Raw genomic sequence first — 26,623 nt, 5'->3', positions numbered from 1 at the left:
TATTGGCGACTGACATTGGCTGGTGTATCGTGCACGATGTACTTTCCACATATGTGTGTGTGGTTAGGTTGTGGGAAGTGCGCCGTTTCAGAAGTTTTTTATAATTATAATTTACATACAGAATTTTGTAACATTAAATTTCTATCAATTATAAAAACAATATTAAATTTCCATTTACTATTTATACAACAATTCTTGATATTGCACTCGCGACAGAAATATTATAAAGTGCTTAATAAATTAGCTTTTCAATTTTATATAATCATACATGTATACAATATATTTCATTGAAGACGATATTACATAGATTGAGACGTCCTATATGAATGTTTATGTATACAATAGAAAAACGCAATGGTCATTAGTCTTTGTCAGTCGGTTTCAGGAAATGGTACGTACATTTAGAGTATGAATGAGGTTGTGTCCGGGTGTCGGGGGAACCCCGGGGAGTCCCCTCTAGTTTAGGTCGCGCCCGGACATTGAGAATGAGAACCGTGGAGTGTATGTTTGCGAGAATGAGTTTTGCAATTTTTTAAATACAGCGTTAGGTAGGTAGGTCACTTATACTCTGGTGTGTGTGTTTAGACCTAAGTAGGTAGGGTCAGGGCAGGGCTGTCCACATTAAGTCACTCGGGTAGGCACGTTTTCGCGTGGCAGTCCTGTACCTGTAGTTACGATTTCGAGAGTTGAAAAGTTAGCCAATTCATATGGTTTTTACCGTTTGTTTTGGTGTTACTTTCCATTCTTGAAATCGTTGCGACTTCAAAGTCGCTCTTCGCGTTCGCGGTCGTGGTTAGTCCCCCTCGAAACGCTCGTCCCGCTCGAGTTTCTCCACACGTGGTCCGATAACAATTCCTTGAATTGTTGGACGATTGCGTATTGCACGGAATCTCGAGCCTAGTTTTAAGTTTCAGGCTTTGGCAGGACCGCCGAAGAAAGAAAAGACTCGATGGAGTCGAAGAGGCCCTGACAAACTGTTTCAAGAGTGGGCTGCAACGAATGGCTCTTGATCTTCATTTTTGAATGAGGATGGAAAGTCATTAATGTTACTACTTTGTCACTGTACTTGCCTGTAGTTGTAGTTAATTTGTTTCTTTTACTAGCTCACGTATGCATGTACTTTTGTACATGATTGCACCATACATGCCAGCCATCAGTTCAACTCGCGGTTTATATATTAATATTAACATGTTTACTGCCATTCCAATCTTACATTGACTCTTTAATAATACTTTGAACAATCGAACTCTAATATTTGTAATATAATTATAAAGTAACATCACTGAATATGTTAATATATCTATACTTTTCATACTATAATTTGTTTAAACGTGGCAGTCAGCGTGTTAATAGCTTTTTCAGTCAAATATAGAGTTGCGAATATGCAATAATCGCGTTTGATTTTAGTGTTGCGAATTGTTACTATTCGCGTTTCTTTTTCAGGGTAGAGTTGCGAATAATACAATTCGCGATAGCTTTATAACTGTTTTATATAATGTACATTAACCGCGTTTGCAATTTTCATATCATAAATTAGCGTTGCGTTCTTGATTAATCGTGCGATTTTTTCTTTAGCGTTGCGATATTATCAATGCCCAAATTCTACCCTAACTGTAGTAATAGTAGTAGTTAGTTCATTTTGTGGCCAGTACGTGTGCATTCACATGTACAATTAACCCCTGATTAAAGTTAGAGTTGCGAATAATATACAATGTCCGCGTTTGCTCGTAGAGTTGCGAATAAATATTAATCGCGTTGATATGTAAGTGTTGCGACTAAACACGATTCGCGATTGTCTTTATGCAAACCTAGGAACCGGGAGTTTGCTTTAAAAATAGCGTAGCGAATTATTAGTAAACGCGATTGCTATTAGAGTCACGTATCACTATTTTTCGCGTTTGCTTTTCAGGGTAGCGTTGCGAATAATTACCATTCGCGATTGCTTTTGTTGTTGCAAGTCGCGTTTTGGAATTTTTCTATTATAAATTAGCGTTGCGATTCTGATTTATCGCGTTGTTTGCCCCCTTAGCGTTGCGTTATTTAAAATGTCTAGCTTCATCCCACATGTGCCACTCTATCGTAGTTTGAAGTAGTTAGTTTATTTTATGCATGTGTATTTACATCCACCACTGAGGACACCAGCACCTGAGCCAGTATTTTTGGGCAATACGCGATTTTCATTAGCGTTGCGAGACATAAATATAACATTTTCATTAAAAATAGAGTTGCGAAAAATATGCAATAATCGCGTTTGCTTGTAGAGTTTCGAATTCCTATTTTTCGCGTATCCTTTTCAGGGTAGTGTTGCGAATTCCATACGCGATTACATTTATTGCTATTTAAGAATAGTGTCGCGAATGCACCGATCGGTTTGCTCTTAGCGTTGCGAATTACTATTTTTCGCGTTTACTTTTCAGGGTAGCGTTGCGAATAATCACCATTCGCGGTTGCTTTTATTCTTACAAATCGCGTTTGTAATTTTTCCATTATAAATTAGCGTTGCGATCTTGATTTATCGCGTTTTTCATTAATTAGTGTTGCGATTTAATGCCCAAAATTTCAAGCTGGCCACTGCTACTTCAGGATCAAGATGCAGCTGACTTCACAGAGCCTCGAATGGCTCAGGTTTGTTATTAAAAGTAGTGTTGCGTATTTCTCAACATAGATGCACGCGATTTTGTTAATATCACGAATAATTAAGCGCCCTCCGTGGCTGCTCCCGGGAAGTTCTTCATTCTTACGTTGTTTCTGACAATTTTATACCTCTTCTGTGTGCTTTTATTTACTTTCAATCATCCCATTCTTTTCTGCCGCCTCTGTCCTCTCCTCTGCATCATCGCATTTTATAACTGGCACCGTTGTTAACTTCTGCATTTCTCGTCCAGATTCTACATTCGATTTTTCTGATTTGTTCCAGGACTGTTCCTTCGATGTTCCAAACAGCATATACACGACTGCTCCAGCGATAGAGTTGGCAGCAGCTATGATAAATACTATACGCCACTGTGCTATAGTTTGCTAAAGGGGGGAAAATAAATTTTTCTATCATTTCTCACCTTTTTTCTCGTCTTTTACAGATATCGAAGATTGAAGATTTCCTTTCCTTTCTTTTAGCAATTCCTATCGATTTATAAGGCAAGTTGGTTACTTACATTGTTATTGGTTAGAGCTCCAACGACTGCTGGCGAGATGAAACCACACCATATGACTATCATTCCACAGAAGCCAAGAAGAACGCTAGCATAATTTGGACTGAGATCTACGAAGTTTGCTAACGTGGAGGCGGAAATTGCACCGTTCGCGGCAGTTCCCGCCATCATAAAGATCACTGCAAGTATCGGTTCACACCCACTGAAACCCAAAATTAGGATGAACGCGCCTTGCACAGCCGTGCAAACAAACGTCGCCAGTTTCCTAACGTTCGTCAAGCTCATTCTCTTGGTACGCAGAAGCCAGTCACACATAATCGAGAAGTAGTACGAGAAAATCATCCTCAGTAGGTGGGGAGCACCGGAAATGAGTCCAGTCTGCGAGCAAAAATTCATCAAAATCAATTTCTTCTAAATTCTGTACGTTCGTAAATCTGTATTGTTATTAAATTCGTAAGCCAATTTTTGTGAACAGTAGCAAATAAAATTTTGATGTAACAATGTTTGTGTTTACCGCGTTGATGTTCCAACCGTGAACGAAATTGAAGTAACTCGGTGTCTGAGTCATCAAAGTGAGAAAACCCCACCCACTGCCCCAGTGTGCAGTGATAGTGATCCAAACTGGACCCGACAGCCATATGGATTTCCAAGGTATTTTAGGCTTTTCCTCGTCGACAGTTTCCTCGACTGATTCACCCAGATTATCTAATATATATTTCTTTTCCTCGTCAGATATTCGAGGATGCTGCTGAGGGGAATCGTATACCAGAAATAGCCAGGCACAGTACCTACGAAATTTTGGTATTTTTATTAAATAAATAAATACAAAAAACTTTATCCAAGCGTTACACACTTTGTTGCAGATCAAAACTGAATAATTAAAAAATTACTATTCTTCATTTTCGTCTTATTTTGTCCCCTAGAATCCCCCACAGTAGTGCCCACTTAATTGACCACGCTTGGGACCAGTCGCGGTCGCGGTCACTTAAGTGGGCACTACTGTGGGGGGTTCTTGGGGACAAAATAAGACGAAAATCAAAAATAGTAATTTTTTAATTGAGGCTTCGTTGAAGAGTTATTAACATTTAAAGTTAAAATGTGCAAAGCGCGCGGTTCTCGTTTTACACTTCAACTTTAAACGTTAATAACTTTTAAACGAAGCCTCCATCAACAAATTAGTATTCTTTATTTTCGTCTTATTTTGGTCTCTAGAATCGCTCAGTAAAATTTTTTTCTCGATTTTTACACAAGATATCTGTGAAACTTTGAATTACCAAATTACACCTAGCAAAGACGTTACGTAAAAGGCAGCATCCCAGCCAAACGTGCTACTGACAGCTGCACAAAGTGGATAAGTTATGGCTGCACCGACAGAACTACCTGGAAAGTAACGCGTTAATAAATCTATCTCCAATTGTGAATTTATTCTTGCGTTAAATTATCGTTTAATGGATCTTACCCAAATAGGAGCTGACAAACTTGCTCCTCTCGATGGGGGGAATCCACTTTGCTGTCATATCGTGCATGGCGGGCCACACGACACCCTGAAAGATTACAAAAGAGTGAAATGTTAGAAAAGAAATATTTCAATGGGGGAAAATTCATTTTTGTGATTTTTGACTCACCGCCACTAGACCCTGAAGAACTCGCAAGAAAATGAGAGCATAGAGGTGATAATGTGTCATAAATGGAATTAGAAAGCCCAAAATGGCTGTTACAAAGTTCCCCAAACCGAAAACTAGTTTTGTCCCATAACGCCTTGCTAATAGTCCTCCAGGAAGTTGAGACAGCCAGTGCAGCCAATAATAGGCTCCCAAAGCTAAACCTTGCTGGTACTCGTTCCAATTAAATCGGTCAGTGTACTAAAAACAAAGTATTATTGAATTAAATTTAATTAATTAATTAATACTCTCAGATACAGTCATTTATTAAATACTTTGTTTTGAAATAAACACATCTGCTTTCTATTATTTCTTAGAATTTTTAAATATTAATGTTCTTGCCATTTTTATTCAAAATAATATTATTTTCATAAAAATTTCGTCCATTATTAAAAACAGTTGCTTCAATTATTTCTTTTATTTTTAGATAACCCAATTAGGACCGTATAAATAATCCCATCTCATGACATTGTGATACAAACACGATGATTGCTTAGCGTATTACGCGAGTAGTATCGCGAACACGATTTTACAATCCCTAGATTATGGTTTTTATCGTCAGATTATATTTCGTACCTCTTAAAGAATAAAGTTAGATGCTATAAATAGTCAACGATTACGTTTCGACAGTCTGGACTGTCGATTGTTTCGCAATATTGTCAAATAAAAATGACAAGTGGAAACATAAATTTGCTACCAAAAGCTACCCACTAAATCAAAAGATAAATTTTTATTGCGAAGGTAGGAAAGTTTAAAAGTTATTCGAGTTATTTTGAGTGTATTGCCACATAATGATACGCTGATTTGTTAATCACTCTCGTTTCGAGGTATAGTTTGAGGTGGAGAAATTCACGTACCGTAATATTCTCCAGGGGCGGTGCAATGGGGGGTGCAACCGTGAAAGTGATATTATTATCGATCGTTTTATTGACACTTTCGTGGTTGCATTGAGCAGCTGCAGCAGCTTTCGGATATGGCATCACCATCGCCACTATTGTTAGATTCAAGTTGATCCTCAGCATATAGTTTATGGCGAAGCCACAGAACACTACGTACCATAGTATACCCCGGCATGTTATCATTTCTTTCCCTTTAAACAAATTTTAACAAATTTTACACACAAAAATTATGCATATTATTTTAAAAAAATAATTACACGGTTCAGTTATTACGTACACCCTGTATAGGATAATTGTGAAACGGAAATAATGAGCATGTTTGAATGAATATTGAGAAATCTCGATGATAAATTGCTCATTCTGATTCTAATGAGAAAATCAGACGTAAATATCGTTCATCAAAATTCATGAAATCAGAAAAATTGCAATAAATTGATTGTAACGTTGAAAACATTTTGTGCAGAATTTTATTGGAATTTTATTAGAATTTTATTAGAATTTTTTTATTAGAATTTGAGTAGAATTCTATGAGAATTTTATGAGAACTTTATTAGAAGTTTATGAGAATTTTATTAGAATTTTATTAGAAATTTATTAGAATTTTATGAGAATTTTATTAGAATTTTAATAGAATTTTATTAGAATTCTATTGGAATTTTATATGAATTTTTTTATTAGAATTGTAGTAGAATTGTAGTAGAATTTTATTAGAATTTTATTAGAATTTTATGAGAATTTTATTAGAAGTTTATGAGAATTTTATGAGAATTTTATGAGAATCCTATTAGAAGTTTATCAGAATTTTATTAGAAGTTTATGAGAATTTTATGAGAATTTTATGAGAATTTTATGAGAATTTTATTAGAAGTTTATGAGAATTTTACGAGAATTTTATGAGAAGTTTATTAGAAGTTGTATGAGAATTTTATTAGAATTTTATTAGAATTTTATTGGAATTTTATAAGAATTTTTCGATTAGAATTTTAGTAGAATTGTAGTACAATTTTAGTAGAATTTTAGTAGAATTTTAGTAAAATTTTAGTAGAATTTTAGTAAAATTTTAGTAGAATTTTATTCGAATTTTATTAGAAGTTTATGAGAATTTTACGAGAATTTTATGAGAAGTTTATTAGAAGTTGTATGAGAATTTTATTAGAAGTTTATGAGAATTTTATTAGAATTTTATTAGAATTTTATTGGAATTTTATTAGAATTTTATAAGAATTTTTTCATTAGAATTTTAGTAGAATTGTAGTACAATTTTAGTAGAATTTTATGAGAATTTTATGAGAACTTTATGAGAAGTTTATTAGAAGTTGTATGAGAATTTTATTGGAGGTTTATGAGAAGTTTATGAGAATTTTATTAGAATTTTATTCGAATTTTATAAGAATCTTATTAGAAGTTTATCAGAATTTTATGAGAATTTTATGAGAAGTTTATTAAATGTTTATGAGAATTTTATTAGAAGTTTATGAGAATTTTATTAGAAGTTTATGAGAATTTTATGAGAATTTTATGAGAAGTTTATGAGAATTTTATTAGAATTTTATTAGAATTTTATTGGCATTTTATTAGAAATTTATTAGAATTTTATTAGAAGTTTATGAGAATTTTATGAGAATTTTATGAGAATCTTATTAGAAGTTTATCAGAATTTTATGAGAATTTTATGAGAAGTTTATTAGAAGTTTATGAGAATTTTATTAGAATTTTATGAGAATTTTATTACAATTTTATTACAATTTTTTTATTAGAATTTTAGTAGAATTTAATTAAAATTTTATTAGAATTTTATTAGAATTTTATTAGAATTTCATGAGAATTTTATGAGAATTTTATTAGCAGTTTATGAGAAGTTTATTAGAATTTCATGAGAATTTTATTAGAATTTTATTAGAATTTCATGAGAATTTTATTAGAATTTTATTAGAAATTTATAAGAATTTTATGAGAATTTTATTAGAATTTTATTAGAAGTTTATTAGAAGTTTATTAGAATTTTATTAGAACTTTATTAGAACTTTATTAGAGCTTTATTAGAGCTTTATTAGAATTTTATTAGAATTTTACTAGAATTTTACTAGAATTTTACTAGAATTTTACTAGAACTTTATTAGAACTTTACTAGAATTTTACTAAAATTTTGCTAGAATTTTATTAGAACTTTATTTTAATATTTCTTGAGAAAGACTTTTTTTATTTATATTTTTACCTAAAGTCGATAAATTTACACTAGCAACACTGATATTTATTAATGGTGACAAAGTAACCGTAAAGTAGAGTGACTAAAATGAATATTGTCTAAAAAACAACCTATTAGTACTATCATGGCTCTGGAATTTATCGAACGATATCAACGAATAATGTGATAGTTCCAGATGTACGATAATATCATTTTCGAGTCTCTTCGGGTAAGATATTGCTGATACAAGATCTAACGAGCCATTAACATATCTAAATTGCTTGTTATTACATATTTACGATAAGATAGTGTCTATCACAGATTTATAATAATACCTTGAAAACAAACAACGAACAAAGTCTGCACTTAAAGAATTTTAATTTCGAAAATAGAAATATTCGAATATTGGAAAAGTATTTTCCAAAAGTGTCAATAACTACTCATAAACCAAAGAAGATATTCTTTCATATTTAATTAAATTCTTCTGCAATTTCAGATCTCAAAATTTCCACAGATCTCTCGTGAAATTTTCTTCATTTTTTAAATATTCAAATCATCTTGACACGCATATTAGCTCAAAAAAAAAAAAAAACATTCTACTTACTTTTGCTCATTTTCTCGATTCTCACTTTCGTGATCCCAATCAGAACGTGTTCGAAGATCGATCGAGACGAACGGTGGTCAAACGCGATGTTTTCGATTTTGGATTTTTTGTTGCGTTTCGAGACCCACTGCTCCTGGCATTTCTACGTTCGTGGAAACTGTTACCAGGCTTCACGTTAACATTTTTCGTTAACAGGTTTCGCTTGTTGTCGCGTATCTATGAGTGTGTGTTACTCATCTAGTGTCGCGGAGAACACTGCATGCCTGTTATTCAATTGCAATCACGCGAACCCTGAGGAGTCTTTCTGCGAACCTCCACCCGTACGGAAATAGTCGTGATAACGGTGATTACGCGTCCCGCGCGTTTCTTTAGAAATTAAGTTTTTTCGGTTCGACGGCGCGTTTTCGTACCAATGTCTCCTACACGGTGATCTATTATGCACTAATTACTCAGCTATGCGTTTGAATGCTATGTGTATTTAAATACATCGTTTGATATCAGTTTGTTCGTGAAGCAACTTCCAGATTTTAATTTTTAGTTGATAGAAGGATATTAGAATTTATGGAGTAAATAATACGAACGCATAGCATATTTTGTGAATTATTTTTGGGCAAAATTCTATGATTTGTTTTGTCGATTCTAGTATTCGATAGAGATGAGGTGATTATTATTACTATTCCTTTTTTTTAATTTCTGGTTAATAGAGAAATATTATTAATTAGAGACGAGGTGATTGTTGTTACTATTATTTTTTTTTTTTTAATTTCTGGTTAATAGAAGGATATTATTAATTTTTTAAGTAAGAATTTATGGAGTAAATAATAGAGGAAACATATTCTATGATTTGTTTTATTGATACTAGTATTCGATAGAGATTGAGTGATTGTTTTGTTTTTTTTATTGTTATTACTATTTTTAATTTCTAGTTAATAGATGGATATTATTAATTTTTTAAGTAACAATTTATGGAGTAAATGATAGAGGAAAAACATTTGAACGTATAACATATTCTGTGAGTTATTTTTAGGCACAATTCTATGATCTGTTTCATTGATACTATTGATACTATAGAGATGAGGTGATTGTTTTGGAGAAAGCTTTGATCAAAACCAAAATCTTCCAGGAAAGATTTCAAGAAAACCAAAAACAGAAATATATTGTCCAAATTTAGTGTAAGGGAGAGTTACTTCAAAATTGAATAAAGATGAAAGATTTAAGCTAAAAAACAATAGTTCTACTGACACTAGAGACAAACAAGAACCTCGATTGAACATGCAAAAACACAAAAGAATGATCTTGAATAATAACGTTGCAATAAGAACAGTTATGGCCAAATATTCATCATACTTCAGAAATTAATAGCCAAGGGACTATAGAAATTCTATAGAATTCATCTGAATTCAATATAATTGTAATTCAATATGATTATAATTCAATATAATTCGAAATAATTCGAAATAATTCAATATAATTCGAAATAATTCGAAATAATTCAATGTATACGATATAATTCAATATACAAATTCGAAATAATTCAATATAATTCAATATAATTCGAAATAATTCAATATAATTCAATATAATTCGAAATAATTCAATATAATTCAATATAATTCAATATAATTCGAAATAATTCAATATAATTCGAAATAATTCAATGTATTCGCTTTAATTCAATATACAAATTCGAAATAATTCAATATAATTCGAAATATTCAAAAATATTTAATATAATTTAATATAGTTCGATATAATTCAATATACAAATTCGAAATAATTCGAAATAATTCAATACAATTCAATATAATTCAATATAATTCGAAATAATTCAATATAATTCGAAATAATTCGAAATAGTTCAATATAATTCGAAATAATTCAATATATTCGATATAATTCAATATACAAATTCGAAATAGTTCAATATAATTCGAAATAATTCAATGTATTCGATATAATTCAATATACAAATTCGAAATAGTTCGATATAATTCAATATAATTCGAAATAATTCAATACAATTCAATATAATTCAATGTAATTCGAAATAATTCAAAATAATACGAAATAATTCAATATAATTCGAAATAATTCGAAATAATTCAATGTATACGATATAATTCAATATACAAATTCGAAATAATTCAATATAATTCAATATAATTCGAAATAATTCAATATAATTCAATATAATTCAATATAATTCAATATAATTCAATATAATTCGAAATAATTCAATGTATTCGCTTTAATTCAATATACAAATTCGAAATAATTCAATATAATTCGAAATATTCAAAAATATTTAATATAATTTAATATAGTTCGATATAATTCAATATACAAATTCGAAATAATTCGAAATAATTCAATACAATTCAATATAATTCAATATAATTCGAAATAATTCAATATAATTCGAAATAATTCGAAATAGTTCAATATAATTCGAAATAATTCAATATATTCGATATAATTCAATATACAAATTCGAAATAATTCGGAATAATTCGAAATAGTTCAATATAATTCGAAATAATTCAATGTATTCGATATAATTCAATATACAAATTCGAAATAGTTCGATATAATTCAATATAATTCGAAATAATTCAATACAATTCAATATAATTTAATATAAATCGAAATAATTCAAAATAATACGAAATAATTAAATATAATTCGAAATAATTCGAAATAGTTCAATATAATTCGAAATAATTCAATGTATTCGATATAATTCAATATACAAATTCGAAATAATTCGGAATAATTCGAAATAGTTCAATATAATTCGAAATAATTTAATGTATTCGATATAATTCAATATACAAATTCGAAATAGTTCGATATAATTCAATATAATTCGAAATAATTGAACATAATTCGAAATAATTCAATATAATTCGTAGTAATTCGAAATAATTCAATATAATTCGAAATAATTCGAAATAGTTCAATATAATTCGAAATAATTCAATATATTCGATATAATTCAATATACAAATTCGAAATAATTGAATATAATTCGAAATAATTCGGAATATGTTCGATATAATTCAATATACAAATTCGTAATAATTCGAAACAATTCAATATATTCGATATAATTCAATATACAAATTCGAAATAATTCGAAATAATTAGAAACAATTCTATATAATTCGAAATAATTCAATATATTCGATATAATTCAGTATACAAATTCGAAATAATTTAATATAATTCGAAATAATTCCATATAATACAAAATAATTCAATATAATTCGAAATATTCCAAAATATTTAATATAATTCAATATAATTCGATATAATTCAATATACAAATTCGAAATAATTCAAAATAATTCGAAATAATTCCATATAATTCAATATAATTCGAAATAATTCAATATACAAATTCAAAATAATTCAATATAATTCGATATAATTCGAAATTATTTCCTCAAATTCGAAATAATTCAATATAATTCAGTACACAAATTCAAAATAATTCGATATAATTTGAAATAATTCAATATAATTCAATATACAAATTCGAAATAAGTCAACATAATTATAGTTCAATACAATTCGAAATAATTCGATATAATTCAACATACAAATTCGAAATAATTCAACATAATTATAGTTCAATACAATTCAATTATTTAATTCCAATCAATTGAAAAAATCCCGTTCGAATTTCAAGCCCCGTTGGTCTCCCATAATAAAACCAATAAATAACGAATAAAATTCGTCCAAGAAACGAAGTATTCAGATACTACAGTAGTTGACGAGAACTCACAGAGTCACCAAGCCCCAAATATCGAAACTAACATACTTAAAAGAGTACTTTTAATTACACCTCTGGGGGGAATAATAAAGAAGAGAACACCGAACACCGAAACAAGTATAATTGCAGAATGAATAGCCACCGTGAGCGATTTAACGAAGAAAATGTGTGGCTAAAGAAGCACTAATTTGATCGTTTTCTCTGGTCTCTATCATTCAATTCACGATATCGTCAATTGTAGAATTAAGAGAAGCAAGGGGAATTCAGTGCATGGTAATTTCTTATCGCACAGTGGCTAACAATAAACGATGATAAGAGCTAATATTTGCGCCCGAAGGATACTAGTCATTTCGTAATAATCTGTCACGATGTCACTATCGTTTATTGTATCTAATTGTCTAGGCATTTATTTATTTATTGACAAATCCACCGATCGATCGTATCGAGAATCTCTACGCTTTCTTGTTTTATTTCTAAATCCATTCTAAATCCCCGTTTTATTTTTGGCTTATTTTCATTATCACGTTACATGACGACTGAAGAAATTTAAAAAAGAAATTCTGACTTTTTGTAAATTATTTATCAAAAAGAAAAGTGTACAAATTAGTTTCCTTTTTGTAAAAATGATAGAAAGTTATGCAAACGATATAAATAATTCTTATTTTCATTATCTGGTACATCGACAAAAATATACGACAACTAAAGAAATTTAAAAAAAAAATACTGACTAGGCTTTTTCTAAATTATTTATCAAAAAAAAAAAAAAGTGTTCAAATTAGTGTGTTCCTTTTTGTAAAAATGATAGAAAGTTATGCAAACGATTTTAAAATAATATTTTATAAATTCCAAGATTTCTGTTACTGTTAAATGAATTTCCAATTAAATACAAATAAATAAAATATTATACACGTGCCACTGGAGTTCCTAATGTTAAAGTTTACAGTTCAATCGTTATTTACGTGCTACAGTTTATGTAACAGCGAAAAATGTTCGAGCCACATTTCTGTGTTACGTAACATAGGAAACGTTTTTTAGATGAAGATATCTTGGTCGATTTTGATAAGTCATCATTCGATTCACGGAATTCGGATTTGATCGATGGGAATTGGAAAATTTTCAAACTGTTTTTAAAACTGTTACGAATATAAAAATAAGTAAAAATATCTTCACGATTAATTAATTCTTTTGATTTAACTGGCGTAAACAGTTACATAGAAGTTATCTAACTGAACGACTGACAGTTGCAGAATATGCAATTATTGTAAAACGAGATTTCTTTAGTAATTTTTTTGCAAGATACAGTTTGTGTATGATTTATTATTTTATTCTGACTTGACCATGTCTGATGCTTGTTTTCGACGTTGGTTAATCCACTGTTATTAATGATTTCACCGAACATTAGAAAAATCCGAACTGGTTGCAATTTTGCTGTGTCGCAATGAACGAGGCCGAACTTACAATTTTCCTTTTAACATTCTTGGAATAAAAGAGTGCCTTTCCATTACAACATACCTGCGTCTACAAGGTGTCCTGTAACTAGAATTCCGAACCAGAAAGTAAATCTGAATTAGAAACAGAATGTCGAAATTGTGCAATGAAATTTCATTTTAGAGAATAATGAGAGAATAATAATTCTGTGATACCAGTTACGTGTGCAGTAAATAAAGTGTCTTTGGAGTTATCTGATTCCACTATAAATCACTAGCATTTAGGCGTGCTTGCATATATATTGCATTCGGTAATCAAACATGTGATCGTTTCAAAAAAATCTTAATTTATTGGCTTGTAAATTGTTGAAAATGATCCATCGTATATACAAGGTGTCCAGAATGTGTTAGTGTTTTGAGCATAATTTTGGAAGGCAAAATTCTTAGTGGTTTGAGTATGGTTTTTGAAAAATTATATTGTTATTAGTATTTGTCAATTTTTGAAAAGCAGAATCGTTACTTCGTAGTTTGAAAATGATTCACCTAAGATTAGGTCAAGTAATCACACGTTGCATAATATAAACAAACTATCTTATCTCAAAACACGAGACTTAAAACAGAAACGTCGCTAATTTGGAGATAAATCGAAATTGGCATCGTTAAATTACCATTTTATATACATTGGGTACTATTTAAACCTTTCTAATGTTTCTAATCTTCATCAAAATGGGTTTATAAAAGTAATTTTTCAAAACTGTTTAAAAACCAGACAAAATGATTTTTTTAAATATGTGGTAATAGAATATTTGTATATTTATTGATTTATTATTTTCTAAAAAAAGTAATTCCATGTTATTGTAAGAACAATTATGGCCAAATATTCATCATACTTCAGAAATTAATAGCCAAGGGACTATAGAAATTCTATAGAATTGATCTGAATTCAATATAATTGTAATTCAATGTGATTATAATTCAATATAATTCGAAATCATTCGAAATAATTCAATATAATTCGGAATAATTCGAAATAATTCAATATAATTCGAAATAATTCGAAATAATTCAATGTATTCGATATAATTCAATATACAAATTCGAAATAATTCAATATAATTCGAAATAATTCAATATAATTCGAAATAATTGAATATAATTCGAAATAATTCAATATAATTCGTAATAATTCGAAATAATTCAATATAATTCGAAATAATTCAATATATTCGATATAATTCAATATACAAATTCGAAATAATTCAATATAATTCAATATAATTCAAAATTATTCAAAATAATTCAATATAATTCGAAATAATTCAATATATTCGATATAATTCAATATACAAATTCGAAATAATTCAATATAATTCAATATAATTCTATATAATTCGAAATAATTCAATATAATTGAATATAATTCGAAATAATTCGAAATAATTGAATATAATTCGAAATAATTCGAAATAATTGAATATAATTCGAAATAATTCAATGTATTCGATATAATTCGATATACAAATTCGAAATAATTCAATATAACTCAATATAATTCGAAATAATTCAATATAATTCGAAATAATTCAATATATTCGATATAATTCAATATACAAATTCGAAATAATTCAATATAATTCAATATAATTCGAAATAATTCAAAATAATTAGAAATAATTCTATATAATTCGAAATAATTCAATATAATTCAATATAATTCGAAATAATTCAAAATAATTCTATATAATTCAATATAATTCAATATACAAATTCGAAATAATTCAATATAATTCAATATAATTCGAAATAATTCAAAATAATTAGAAATAATTCTATATAATTCGGAATAATTCAAAATAATTAGAAATAATTCTATATAATTCGAAATAATTCAATATAATTGAATATAAATCGAAATAATTCGAAATAATTCTATATAATTCGAAATAATTCAATGTATTCGATATAATTCAATATACAAATTCGAAATAATTCAATATAACTCAATATAATTCGAAATAATTCAATATAATTCGAAATAATTCAATATATTCGATATAATTCAATATACAAATTCGAAATAATTCAATATAATTCAATATAATTCGAAATAATTCAAAATAATTCAATATAATTCGAAATAATTCAATATAATTCGTAATAATTCGAAATAATTCAATATACAAATTCGAAATAATTCGAAATAATTCAATATAATTCGTAATAATTCAATATATTCGATATAATTCGAAATAATTCAGTACAATTCGAAATAATTCGAAATATATTCGATATAATCTTCATATCTAATCTTCATCAAAATGGGTTTATAATAGTAATTTTTCAAAATTGTTTAAAAACCAGTCAAAATGATTTTTTAAAAATACGTAGTAATAGAATATTTGTATATTTATTGATTTATTACTTTCTAAAAAAAGTGATTCCATGTTATGGAATTTTGGGTAACAAAAATAATAATTTCCATCACAGTAAACATAAGAAATACAATATAATAACAATAAGTGTAATGAAAAATACAAATATAAAGTAAATTATTTGGTCACAAAAAAAGTTATAATTAATCACATTCTTTACAAAAGTATAATTCGATACGAAATTATTTTGATGTCAAATAAATGAAACGAAAATTATAAAACCAATAAAAATGATTTTTTTAAAAATACGTAGTAATAGAATATTTGTATATTTATTGATTTATTACTTTCTAAAAAAAGTAATTCCATATTATGGAATTTTGGGTAACAAAAATATTAATTTCCATTAAAGTAAACAATAGAAACACAATATAGTAACAATAAGTGTAATGAAAAATACAAATATAAAGTAAATTATTAGGTCACAAAAAAAGTTATAATTGGTCTCATTTTTTACAAAAGTAATTCGACACGAAATTATTTTGACTTCAAATAAAACAAAAATAAAATTATAAAACCAGTAATTTTTATTGGTGTGGTGGTTCCAGTGTTAATAATCGTAATTACATGGTAAATAATATTGACTGATCATGTGTCAGGTTGACTGCATAGTGAGCGGGTTAATTCATTAGCGAGTACTCGACTGGCCACTCATAAGTACTCTATTTCTGACCGCCTTTCGCCGACTGCTTTGCATTTGTACGGATCCGCGACCCTGTGACTGCACAGTCCAGTGGTGGGGAAACGTTCGCGTGCCTAGAATTGTCTGAACGCGCGATTAATGCAGATTTTATCGTTTTGACTCTTGAACCGTGCACATACGCACTGCACATGCCTGCAATGTGCTCCTCTACCATATAGTCTTGTTATTATGTTTAATTAAACGTTAATTACCATTTATCACTCGAAAAGTAACTTCCTCTATCATTAGAATCATATTAATATTTTGACTATCAAAATTGATCGAATTTCAAGTCCTGGAAATTCAGTCGTTTTATTTGCAGACATCTCTGACCTTTGTTTACATTTTGTGATGATGGAAAGTTGTCGTAGATCAAATTTATGAAATAGTGTCATAATAATCGATAATAAAATTTTTCTTCGATTTATTCGCTTCTAGATTCATTCGTAATTTTTCTCACTGCGTCAAAACACTGTACGCCGTAACGTGAACCCGTATTAATACAAAAAACATGCCGTAAACAGTTTAAAAAACTGTCGTACAAATTCCAACTGACAGTACTACGATCGAATCGCGAAACCAGGTGTCTCGTGCTTTCGTAATATTTCGATACAACGATTTGAAAGTTTGACGAACTGTGAATAAATATTGTCTTAATATTATAATTATAGAACCTGTCAATTTGACATTATGAGTTTTATGATATTAGTTTTCTTCTTTTCTTCTTAAATCAATGGAATGGGGCAATCTCCATTCAAAATATTTCATTTTAATATCTAGGATCTCTTTAGTCACTAAAATTTGTGGTGAAATACTTCGTAGAATGCACATTTCAGTTATCATATAAGGGGATGCACAATATGACTCATTCTGTGTTCGTTACGATTAGAAGTCCAATAATAGACACTAAGTGTCACTCTATTTCGAAAAAAACCCTTCTCTATAGAATGCATATTTCCGTTATCCGGGGATGCACAATATGACTCATTCTGTGTTCATTACGGATCAGGAATGCAATAATAGACACTAAGCGTCACTCTATTTCGAAAAAAAAAACACTTCTCCATAGAATGCATATTTCAGTTATCCGGGGATGCTCAATATGACTCATTCTGTGTTCATTACGATTAGAAATCCAATAATAGACACTAAGTATCACTGTGTTTCGAAAAAAACACTTCTTCATAGAACACACATTTCAGTTAGCCGGGAATGCACAATATGATTAATTCTGTGTTCATTACGATTAGAAGTCCAATAATAGACACTAAGTGTCACTGTTTCGAAAAAAACACTTCTCCATAGAACACATATTTCAGTTATCCGGGGATGCACAATATGACTCATTCTGTGTTCATTACGGATTAGGAGTGTAATAATAGACACTAAGTGTCACTCTATTTCGAAAAAAACACTTCTCCATAGAACACATATTTCAGTTATCCGGGGATGCACAAATGTCTCATTCTATGTACAAATACAGTGCTAATTACGGATCAAAAGTGCAATAATAGCCACTGTATTTCGAAAAAAAAACACTTCTCCATAAAATGCATATTTCAGTTATCCGGGGATGGACAATATGACTCATTCTGTGTTCATTACGGATCAGGAGTGTAATAATAGACGCTAAGTGTCACTCTATTTCGAAAAAAAAACACTTTTTCGTAGACCGAATATTTCAGTTATCCGGAGATGGGCAATATAACTCATTCTATATAAAAATAAAGTGTTAATTACGGATCAGGAGTGCAATAATAGACGCTAAGTGTCACTCTATTTAAAAAAAAAACATTTCTCCATAGAATGCATATTGCAGTTATCCGGGAATGCACAATACGACTGATTTTATGTACAAATAAAGCATTAATGGGCACTATAGTGTCCGAATACTAAGTGTCACTGTGTGTTTCTACAAGAAACGTTTCCGTATTTACGTAAGCCACCGGATCGGAGGGGAAGCTTGGCCACAGTCGTTGCAACAAGCGGCTTGCTTTCGGGTAGACAGTCTTAATTCAACTTCTGACCGAGTCGCTTCGGTGATTAGTTTCCTTCTAGTGTATCGTGATCGGTGACGTCTCCTAATAGACACATACTCGCGCTAATAATCGCTGGTTCTTTTCTTCCTCTCGAACGTCGTCTTTGAACGAAAAGTGAAAGCCAGAAAGAGCGTTAAGATATCGGTGGTCAATTAGATATACGTCGAGTTTTACTCCTTTGTTTATTACTTACCCTCTGTTCTCTCGTTTTCTTCGCGATATACATCGAAGAATCTCGCATACTGTACGTAACGCTATCTAATATTTCGTTACTTTTCTTTTTTCTTAATATTAATCAAAGGACAGACTCTCGATGAAGTTCGTGTTCACTTTGTCCAACAGTTGCGTCAGATTTATCAGGAACATACGCTCGTGAACACGTAAAACAGTTTGGAATAATCAATTAACAGTTCACTGACATCTCAAATTTAATTATCTCATTTAATTACTTTTTTGACAGTAATTTATCTATAACGAAAATTCATTAAAAAATTTACAAGTAGCCTTCTGACGTTTCTCGTTTCAATATTATTAAATAATTTCCGAGAAGTGATGGTTTTAAAATTGCAGTTTGAGTCATGCTTGTTGCTCCAGACAATTTTGTTCATGATTTTTCTCGCGACGCGAGCTCGTTTTATTGGAAAACGCGATGACCGCGCGCGTCGCGTAGTATAAACACGTGGTACCATTCATAAAATATAATATAACAAAATGTAAACATACGAATTTATCAAGTCGAGACGCACGAATGTCAAACGGAGTCAGAGATACCAAAAAGTTGAATGAAGAGGGAACGTCCCTGAATGGAATTCGGATTTAACGATCGCTGTTTTTCAAAAACGTTATCACGCTGTGGATAAAGATTTCGTGTCAAGTGAATTGATGGGCTAATGGCGCTACTATCAAACGCATGTTATGGTTGATAACACCCCTCAGGGACATTCTCGATGCGTTCTTGTTTACATAGAGCCACGCAAACTTAGACCAGCAGTAGCTGAGTGTCTCTGTGAATATAAATAACAAGTGGTTTGTTTTGCTTCCGTTTGATAGGTATCGAGAAAATTTCTGTAGGAAATATGCCCAGTAGCAAAACGAGAATTGCCATAGTTGGCGGTGGTGTGGCCGGATTGGTGGTTGCTCGTCACACAGCTGCCAGGCTGGACACTTACAGTGTCACTTTGTTCGAGCAAACCGATCAAATTGGCGGGACGTGGGTTTACACCAACGAAACTGACGTCGATAAACGTGGATTACCAATCCATAGTAGCATGTACAAGAACCTAAGGTCAGTGTTGTGCAAATTCGATTCGATCGTTGCTTGACAATTACGAAAAAGGGACTCTTAAAATTGCCTCGAAAACACCAAAGAAAAAATATTGGAAATAACAAGACAAAAATTAAAATTAATGTATCGATAATAAATATGTCTCTTATCTTTTCATATTTATTAATGTCACTCGTGTCTTCCTCGAGAAATTAAACGTTGAAAATTTAAGTAACTGCTATAGTTATTCTTCGAGTAATTTAGGGGTACTTATGAAGGGAGATTAGATAAAGTCAGTCCTCGCTCAGCCCTTTTGGAAAATGGTTTCTCATGGTTTCTTAGCGCCGTGATTAGCTTCGTTACATTTCGTTGGTCAATAGAATTAAAGTCTGTAATTGGTAAAAGTGTATCGCGTGTCAGCAAAGTTTATCGCGACAAGACTAGACCGATTAGAACACGACTACCGCCATTATCGTGCAAGTGACGTGAAAACAAAACCGTTTAAACGTTCTGCTCGAACCGTCTGCCACTAATAATTAACATTTTCAAAGGTGTTTATCGCTTCGTCCAAAATGAAATTCACTTGTTTAAGAGTACAAAAAAATTTTGGAATGTTTTTGATATATTGTTAACGATGTGTTTGATTATTAAATTACAGAACAAATCTTCCTAGGGAAATTATGCAAATACCAGATTTTCCAATGAAAAATAACGAGGGTCCGTCATTCGTTCATCACACTGTAATTAGGGAGTACCTTTTGGATTACGCGAAGCATTTTAACTTGTATTCTCATATAAAGGTAAAGATCAACCTCGTTGAATAAATTTTTGAGAAAAGAAAATTCAAAGTTCGATGTTAGAAAACTTATCATTTTTTATTTTTGTGAAACAAACGTAACGTTCTCAGTTCAACGCACTGGTGAAACACGTGGAACCAGAGACTCTGCGAAACGGCCAGACAATCTGGATGATCACTTACAAAGACATGGAGACCAACGTAGAAATCACTAAAACGTTCGACGCCGTGGTCTTGTGCAATGGTCATTACACTGTAGGTCATATTCCACGCATTCCAGGTATCGAAAGTTTCTCTGGAGGACGCATACATTCACATCAGTACAGGATACCCGAAGCGTACGCTAGAAAGAAAGTTTGCATCCTCGGTGCATCTTGGTCTGGTATTGATATTGCTGTCGAGGTCTCGCAATACGCAGAGAAGGTGAATGCACGGCGTAGAATATGTCTTTAAAGGCACAGAGTTCAAGAAAGGATTCTCGTGTAACAGTTCCCTTTTTTATTTCTCTTCACATTTTTCAGATTAAAGTGAGAGTATTACCAATATGTTGGCGAGATTCTCCTGAGAAAAACGAGTACAAACACGGCACCATTCGGACAATTTTTAATTATACGTAATTGAGAATTTTTCAAAAATAGTTTGAGTGAGCCAAAATGTGGTGAGAGTATTATCAACGTATCGGTGAGATTCTCCTGAGAAAAACGAGTACAAACACGGTATCATTCGGGCAATTTTTAGTTATACGTAATTCAGAATTTTTCAAAAATAGTTTGAGTAAGCCAAAATGGGATGAAAGTATTATCAATGTATCGGCGAGATTCTCCTGAGAAAAACGAGTTCAAACACGGTATCATTAGGACAATTTTTAATTACACATGATTGAAAATTTTTCAAAAACATTTTGAGGTAGAATAAAAAGTAGTCCGAATGGTGTCGTGTTTGTACTCATTTTCCTCGGGAAAGTCTCGCCAATACATTGATAATACTCTCATCATATTTTGACTTACTTAACATATTTTTTAAAAATTCTAAATTATGTGTAATTAGAAATTGTCCGAATGGTGTCGTGTTTGTACTCATTTTTCTCGGAAGAGTCTCGCCAATGCATTGATGACACTCTTACCCCATTTTGGCGTACTCAAACTAATTTTGACAAATTCTAAATTTCGTATAATTAAAAATTATCCGAATGGTGTCGTGTTTGTACTCATTTTTCTCGGGAGAATCTCGTCAATACATTGATGATACTCTCGCCACGAAACTTTAAATTTTAATGTCGTTACACGAGAATTCCCCCTTAATAAAATGAAAAAAAACCATAGAATTTGTTTCTCTGTTATTTGACAATGCAGGTGTATTTAAGCCACAATCTACCAGAGCCTGTTGATACGAAAATGTTGGCAAACGTGGAGCAGAGGCCCGGAATAGAATCTATTCAAGGGAATATTTTCATTTTCCATGATGGTTCCACGGCTGAAATAGACAACTTCATATATTGTACCGGTAAAAAGACTTGATCTACTTCGTACATATAAGCGATCAAGGTATCCTAAGTTAACGCAGTAATTATACATAAGAAAACGAGTGTCAGGGCTCTGTCGAATTTTATCTTCAATATTATCATTCAAACTATGATTTTCTCACGTAGAACCTAAATAGATCGTTTTGTCCCTCGGTAGGACCCTGGCGATCGTCGTTAAACCTTCGATTTATATTTATAATTTCAATCGTATACTGTTTTCAGGATACAAGTTTTCTTATCCATTTATGTCCGCTAAAGTCGAGTTGCGTACGGACGACAACCACGTGGAGCCTATTTACAAACACCTGATACACATGGATTATCCAAATCTGTTTATTATGGGACTACCGGGAATAGTGATTCCTTTCCCGATGTTCCATATACAAGCACAGTACATTCTAGGTATTCTCGAAGGTCATATCAAATTACCTCCTTACGAACAAATGCGCGACGAATACGAGGCTGAAAAGAAATCATTATTAGATCAAGGCATCCCGGTACGTTATTAACATTTATAGAGATGGTATTTATTGGGTCGTTTTCCATTAGGTTTGATCGCGAAACATTCCTGGTACTCGGGAGTCTCGTCTGTGTGAGGTTTGCCTGTTTGGGATTCGATTAGGCTGTTCTTTTTATCCGTGTTGGGGACACTAACACCGACATAATCGCACTAACTGGTCCTATATGTGAGTGGAACTTGCTCGCGACACTGTCATAACATTATTAAAAAATGCTCAGAGTTAGCCTAATAACAGCATGCACATATATCTTTGTATGAATAACTAATTTCTATAAATATTTTTAACGTCTGAAATGTTAATGGAAAAAAGGATTATTCTCCCGTTTTTCTAGTCGAGGCACATCATTAAACTGAAGGAGAGACAGTGGGCGTATTACGATGAAATAGCTGCGATCGCAAACGTCCCGAGTTTCCCGCCAGTAATCAAAAAGATCTACAACCATGTGAATCAATTACGTGAATCGGATTTCACCACTTACAAGAACTACCAGTACCGCATAATCGACGACGAGAATTTCGTGGTGTGTTGCTGTAAGCCTTGTTAGGGTTCAAGGGCGAGTATTAAGCGGGAATTTTTGATTTGAAAACGACCGGCTTGGATCGAAATTGCTCGAAGTACGCAATCGTTGCGCGTTCAGTAAATTGCTCGGATTTTCCGTTCTGTTAAATATAAGAGCAATCGGTGTCTTCATTTGTTGGGACTAGTTCATGTTCTTTGACCCGACGACAGTATCCGAAATCGAAGGCCTCCAAAACACGTATATTCTTCGAGAGATTCGTTCTTCTTGCCAAGAAGATATGTTATCACTATTAATGAAGAATATGATAAGACGGGTTGCAGTTGCAAAGTATAACGTAGCTAGAACGCTTCACGAATTGCTGTAAACGTTGCAGCGAATTCGTAATACATTTTGTAAGATAAACATTCACATGATTCCTGATCAATAAATGGAGATAACATCATATTGTATGTATTGATCCAGACGAACGAGGAACGCGTAAATTGCATTATAATGTTAATTATAGCAATTAAAAGTGAAATGACGTGAGAATTACTAATGAAGTAAACAAAAGCATATATGCTAGTATAACAACTTAAATTATAACTGTAAATCAAATATATCTACCCCTTTCAAAACAGATATATTTTATATTTCTATTTTTGTTTCCTAAACATCTACTCTTCAAAATACTGATTAAAGATGGAGGAACTGAGAGGAATGGATTACTTTTTATTTTTAATATTGTCATATACAAAAAATGGGAAGTAATTTCGATTTTATATTATATGCAAAATAAATTGAAGTATTTTACAAAAAATATTTCACTCAAATACACAAATATAGTCGTGATTTAATTTTATTTACAACAATCGTGAGTTTGGAATCACGATCAGTGATCTCGCGCGCCATCTGTGGTCCGAATTCGATTCAATACGTGTCATAACCTCAGTGAAGTGCAACAAGAGATTATCTTTGTAAAACGCGCATAAAACTCGGATAAATGGAGGAAAACATTGAGATCAAGGATTCGTTAGAGTCAGCTAACGAATTGCCGGTAGAAAATGTCGAGGAAGAGGAGAAATCGCAGGTGAAATTAGAGATCCTCGAAGTCCCTGAGACTGCGCCTTCTCAACAACCAGTTTATCAAATACGACCACAGCTACACGAGAAGTACTTTACTTCATTTACATTTATATTTTACACCGTTAAATTGTGTCTTCTTTTACGTTTCTTTAATAAAATGCTTAGGAAGGACATACAGTTTACTAACATAACCTCACTTTCTACGCTCGTATATTTATTTTAAATTGTATTAAGGTAGTATCAACATTTAAGTTGGTACCACATCAACTTCGATATAATTGAAAAATTGGAGTATCTGATAAAATTTGTCCGTGTCTATATATTTATAAATTGTTTAAAAAATTTAAACACAGGTTTAAACCCTTAAGTGCTAAAGAAGTTATACATAATGTATTGTTCGATCAGCTCTCTGCGAAAACGTACGACAGCCAAGAAGCTGTTCAATGGACCAAAGATATAGCAGATATAATTAGAGAGAAAGTTAAAGGTGAAGTTTCTTTCTGCGAATCGGGTATTTCGGATTAAAATTAACTTTTAGGAGGCGATTCGGAGCGTTAAATGATCTCTTGTATACTTTTAGAGTTAAAGTTCAAACGTTACAAATATATCGTAAATGTGGTTTTGGGTGAGCAACATGGTGCAGGGATAAAAATGGGTACGAGATGTATTTGGGACGCAGAAGCAGATACATATGCTTATGATAGTTTTATAAATGTAAGGAACATTCTAATCAATTTTAATATTTAAATTCATCGCACAAATCCTTTATTTAGGCAACGGTATAATACATACAGGTCGTTGCAATTGAAGTAGTAGAATTCTTAATGAAATACAAAGAACGTATCTGTGTCTTTATTGTTATTAGGTTTTTGACTCAACTTGAATGAAACATTGTTTAAAAAAACATTTAGAATCTTATAGAATCTACGATATCCCTATTAAAATATAAAATCGAGCACTTTGATAATATTTTATCCTTATTTATAGCGTCGTCAGATACATCCAATAGGTTTAACTTTTTTTCAGGACACAATATTCTGTGTGGCTACTGTGTACGCTGTATATTTTTATTAAAGAGATCCCTACCAATGTGCTATAATACAATTTGATATTTAGTGATAAGACTGTATTTTAAAGTATGGACGATGGAAAAATAAAGATAAAATCGGATATATCGACGGAGTGGACACTTTATTAAAGTAGAAGCTGCTATTATCTGTTTACACGCTTTATATGTATCGACATGGCACAATTTTTACATATATTTAAAGACAGTATTCGTATACATGTATTTTTTAATACACAAGCGTGCATTATAATTACATGCTTTGTATTCACTACAATTATTATAGCACCATAATTCACAGTATTATCTTAAAATTATAATTTTAATTACGATTCGTAAAAGACACTTGGCTTTGTGACTATTCGCTTAAATTTATTTATAGTAAAGTCGCTCTAAGCTACTGAAAGTGTTTCGCTAATATTATTTTACATTTTTAGGCACGGCGAACGCTCGATTTATTAAGTATGCGGTAGACTGAAATTTGAATATAGTACAAATATTTTTCGGGTGTAAAACTCCGTGTGGGTATATAGATAGTTATTATTTAAAGCATAATTGTGTATACTTGCTAATATATTGTACATATAATATTGTTTTAATAATAGAACGATAAAAAAAGATATACATTAACGAAATTATTTATAGAAAATTGTCTTGGCACATTACTCTCTATACTTTGTTACCCTAAACTCTCGGAAACACTTTTAAGATAAAAATTTTAATAAAAACCAAGTGATTTTTAACAATATATAAGCATATATAAATATAAGTATGATACTATATATAACAAATTGGTAGAACTTACGGACAAACGTTAAAAGTATTTTTTTTAACGAAGAAAAGAAAAATAAATAAATCTTTTAATTTATAGTAGATACAACAGAATGAAAATATAGTAAGATATTAAACAATGTCTAATATATGCAGCAATATACACTCGATGTTACATAGAAAAGCTACTTTACATCGTTAGAATAATTTAATGAGTGACAAAGACGAGTATTGGAGAATTTAAA

The 26,623-nt window shown here is 30.9% G+C and overlaps 3 protein-coding genes across 3 annotated transcripts; 2 read left to right on the top strand and 1 right to left on the bottom strand.

The window, feature by feature from the left end:
- Window positions 1-2,447: 2,447 nt before the first annotated feature.
- LOC122402941 (sialin) lies at window positions 2,448-8,733 on the bottom strand. The gene is made up of 8 exons (XM_043406144.1): window positions 8,499-8,733; window positions 5,668-5,900; window positions 4,775-5,011; window positions 4,609-4,693; window positions 4,424-4,529; window positions 3,664-3,937; window positions 3,153-3,527; window positions 2,448-3,018 (listed from the first exon to the last, which is right to left on the bottom strand). The coding sequence occupies exons 1-8, from the start codon at window positions 8,506-8,508 to the stop codon at window positions 2,779-2,781; spliced, it is 1,560 nt and encodes a 519-aa protein (XP_043262079.1). The 5' UTR covers window positions 8,509-8,733; the 3' UTR covers window positions 2,448-2,778.
- A 10,114-nt stretch (window positions 8,734-18,847) lies between these two features.
- On the top strand, window positions 18,848-24,079 carry LOC122402942 (flavin-containing monooxygenase FMO GS-OX-like 3). The gene is made up of 7 exons (XM_043406145.1): window positions 18,848-19,097; window positions 19,904-20,138; window positions 20,776-20,917; window positions 21,025-21,336; window positions 22,266-22,416; window positions 22,658-22,932; window positions 23,288-24,079. Exons 2-7 carry the CDS (start codon window positions 19,930-19,932, stop codon window positions 23,498-23,500), a joined length of 1,302 nt encoding a protein of 433 aa, XP_043262080.1. The 5' UTR covers window positions 18,848-19,097; window positions 19,904-19,929; the 3' UTR covers window positions 23,501-24,079.
- A 305-nt stretch (window positions 24,080-24,384) lies between these two features.
- LOC122402935 (dynein light chain Tctex-type protein 2B-like) lies at window positions 24,385-25,685 on the top strand. Its single transcript, XM_043406136.1, has 4 exons — window positions 24,385-24,628; window positions 24,895-25,028; window positions 25,122-25,255; window positions 25,568-25,685. Exons 1-4 carry the CDS (start codon window positions 24,459-24,461, stop codon window positions 25,613-25,615), a joined length of 486 nt encoding a protein of 161 aa, XP_043262071.1. The 5' UTR covers window positions 24,385-24,458; the 3' UTR covers window positions 25,616-25,685.
- The last annotated feature ends 938 nt before the right edge of the window (window positions 25,686-26,623 follow it).

The sequence above is a fragment of the Colletes gigas genome, unplaced genomic scaffold (assembly GCF_013123115.1).
Source record: "Colletes gigas isolate AHSC1104 unplaced genomic scaffold, ASM1312311v1 Colletes_gigas_Sc00042, whole genome shotgun sequence".
NCBI lineage: Eukaryota > Metazoa > Arthropoda > Insecta > Hymenoptera > Colletidae > Colletes > Colletes gigas.
This window is presented reverse-complemented; position numbering and strand designations above follow the sequence as displayed.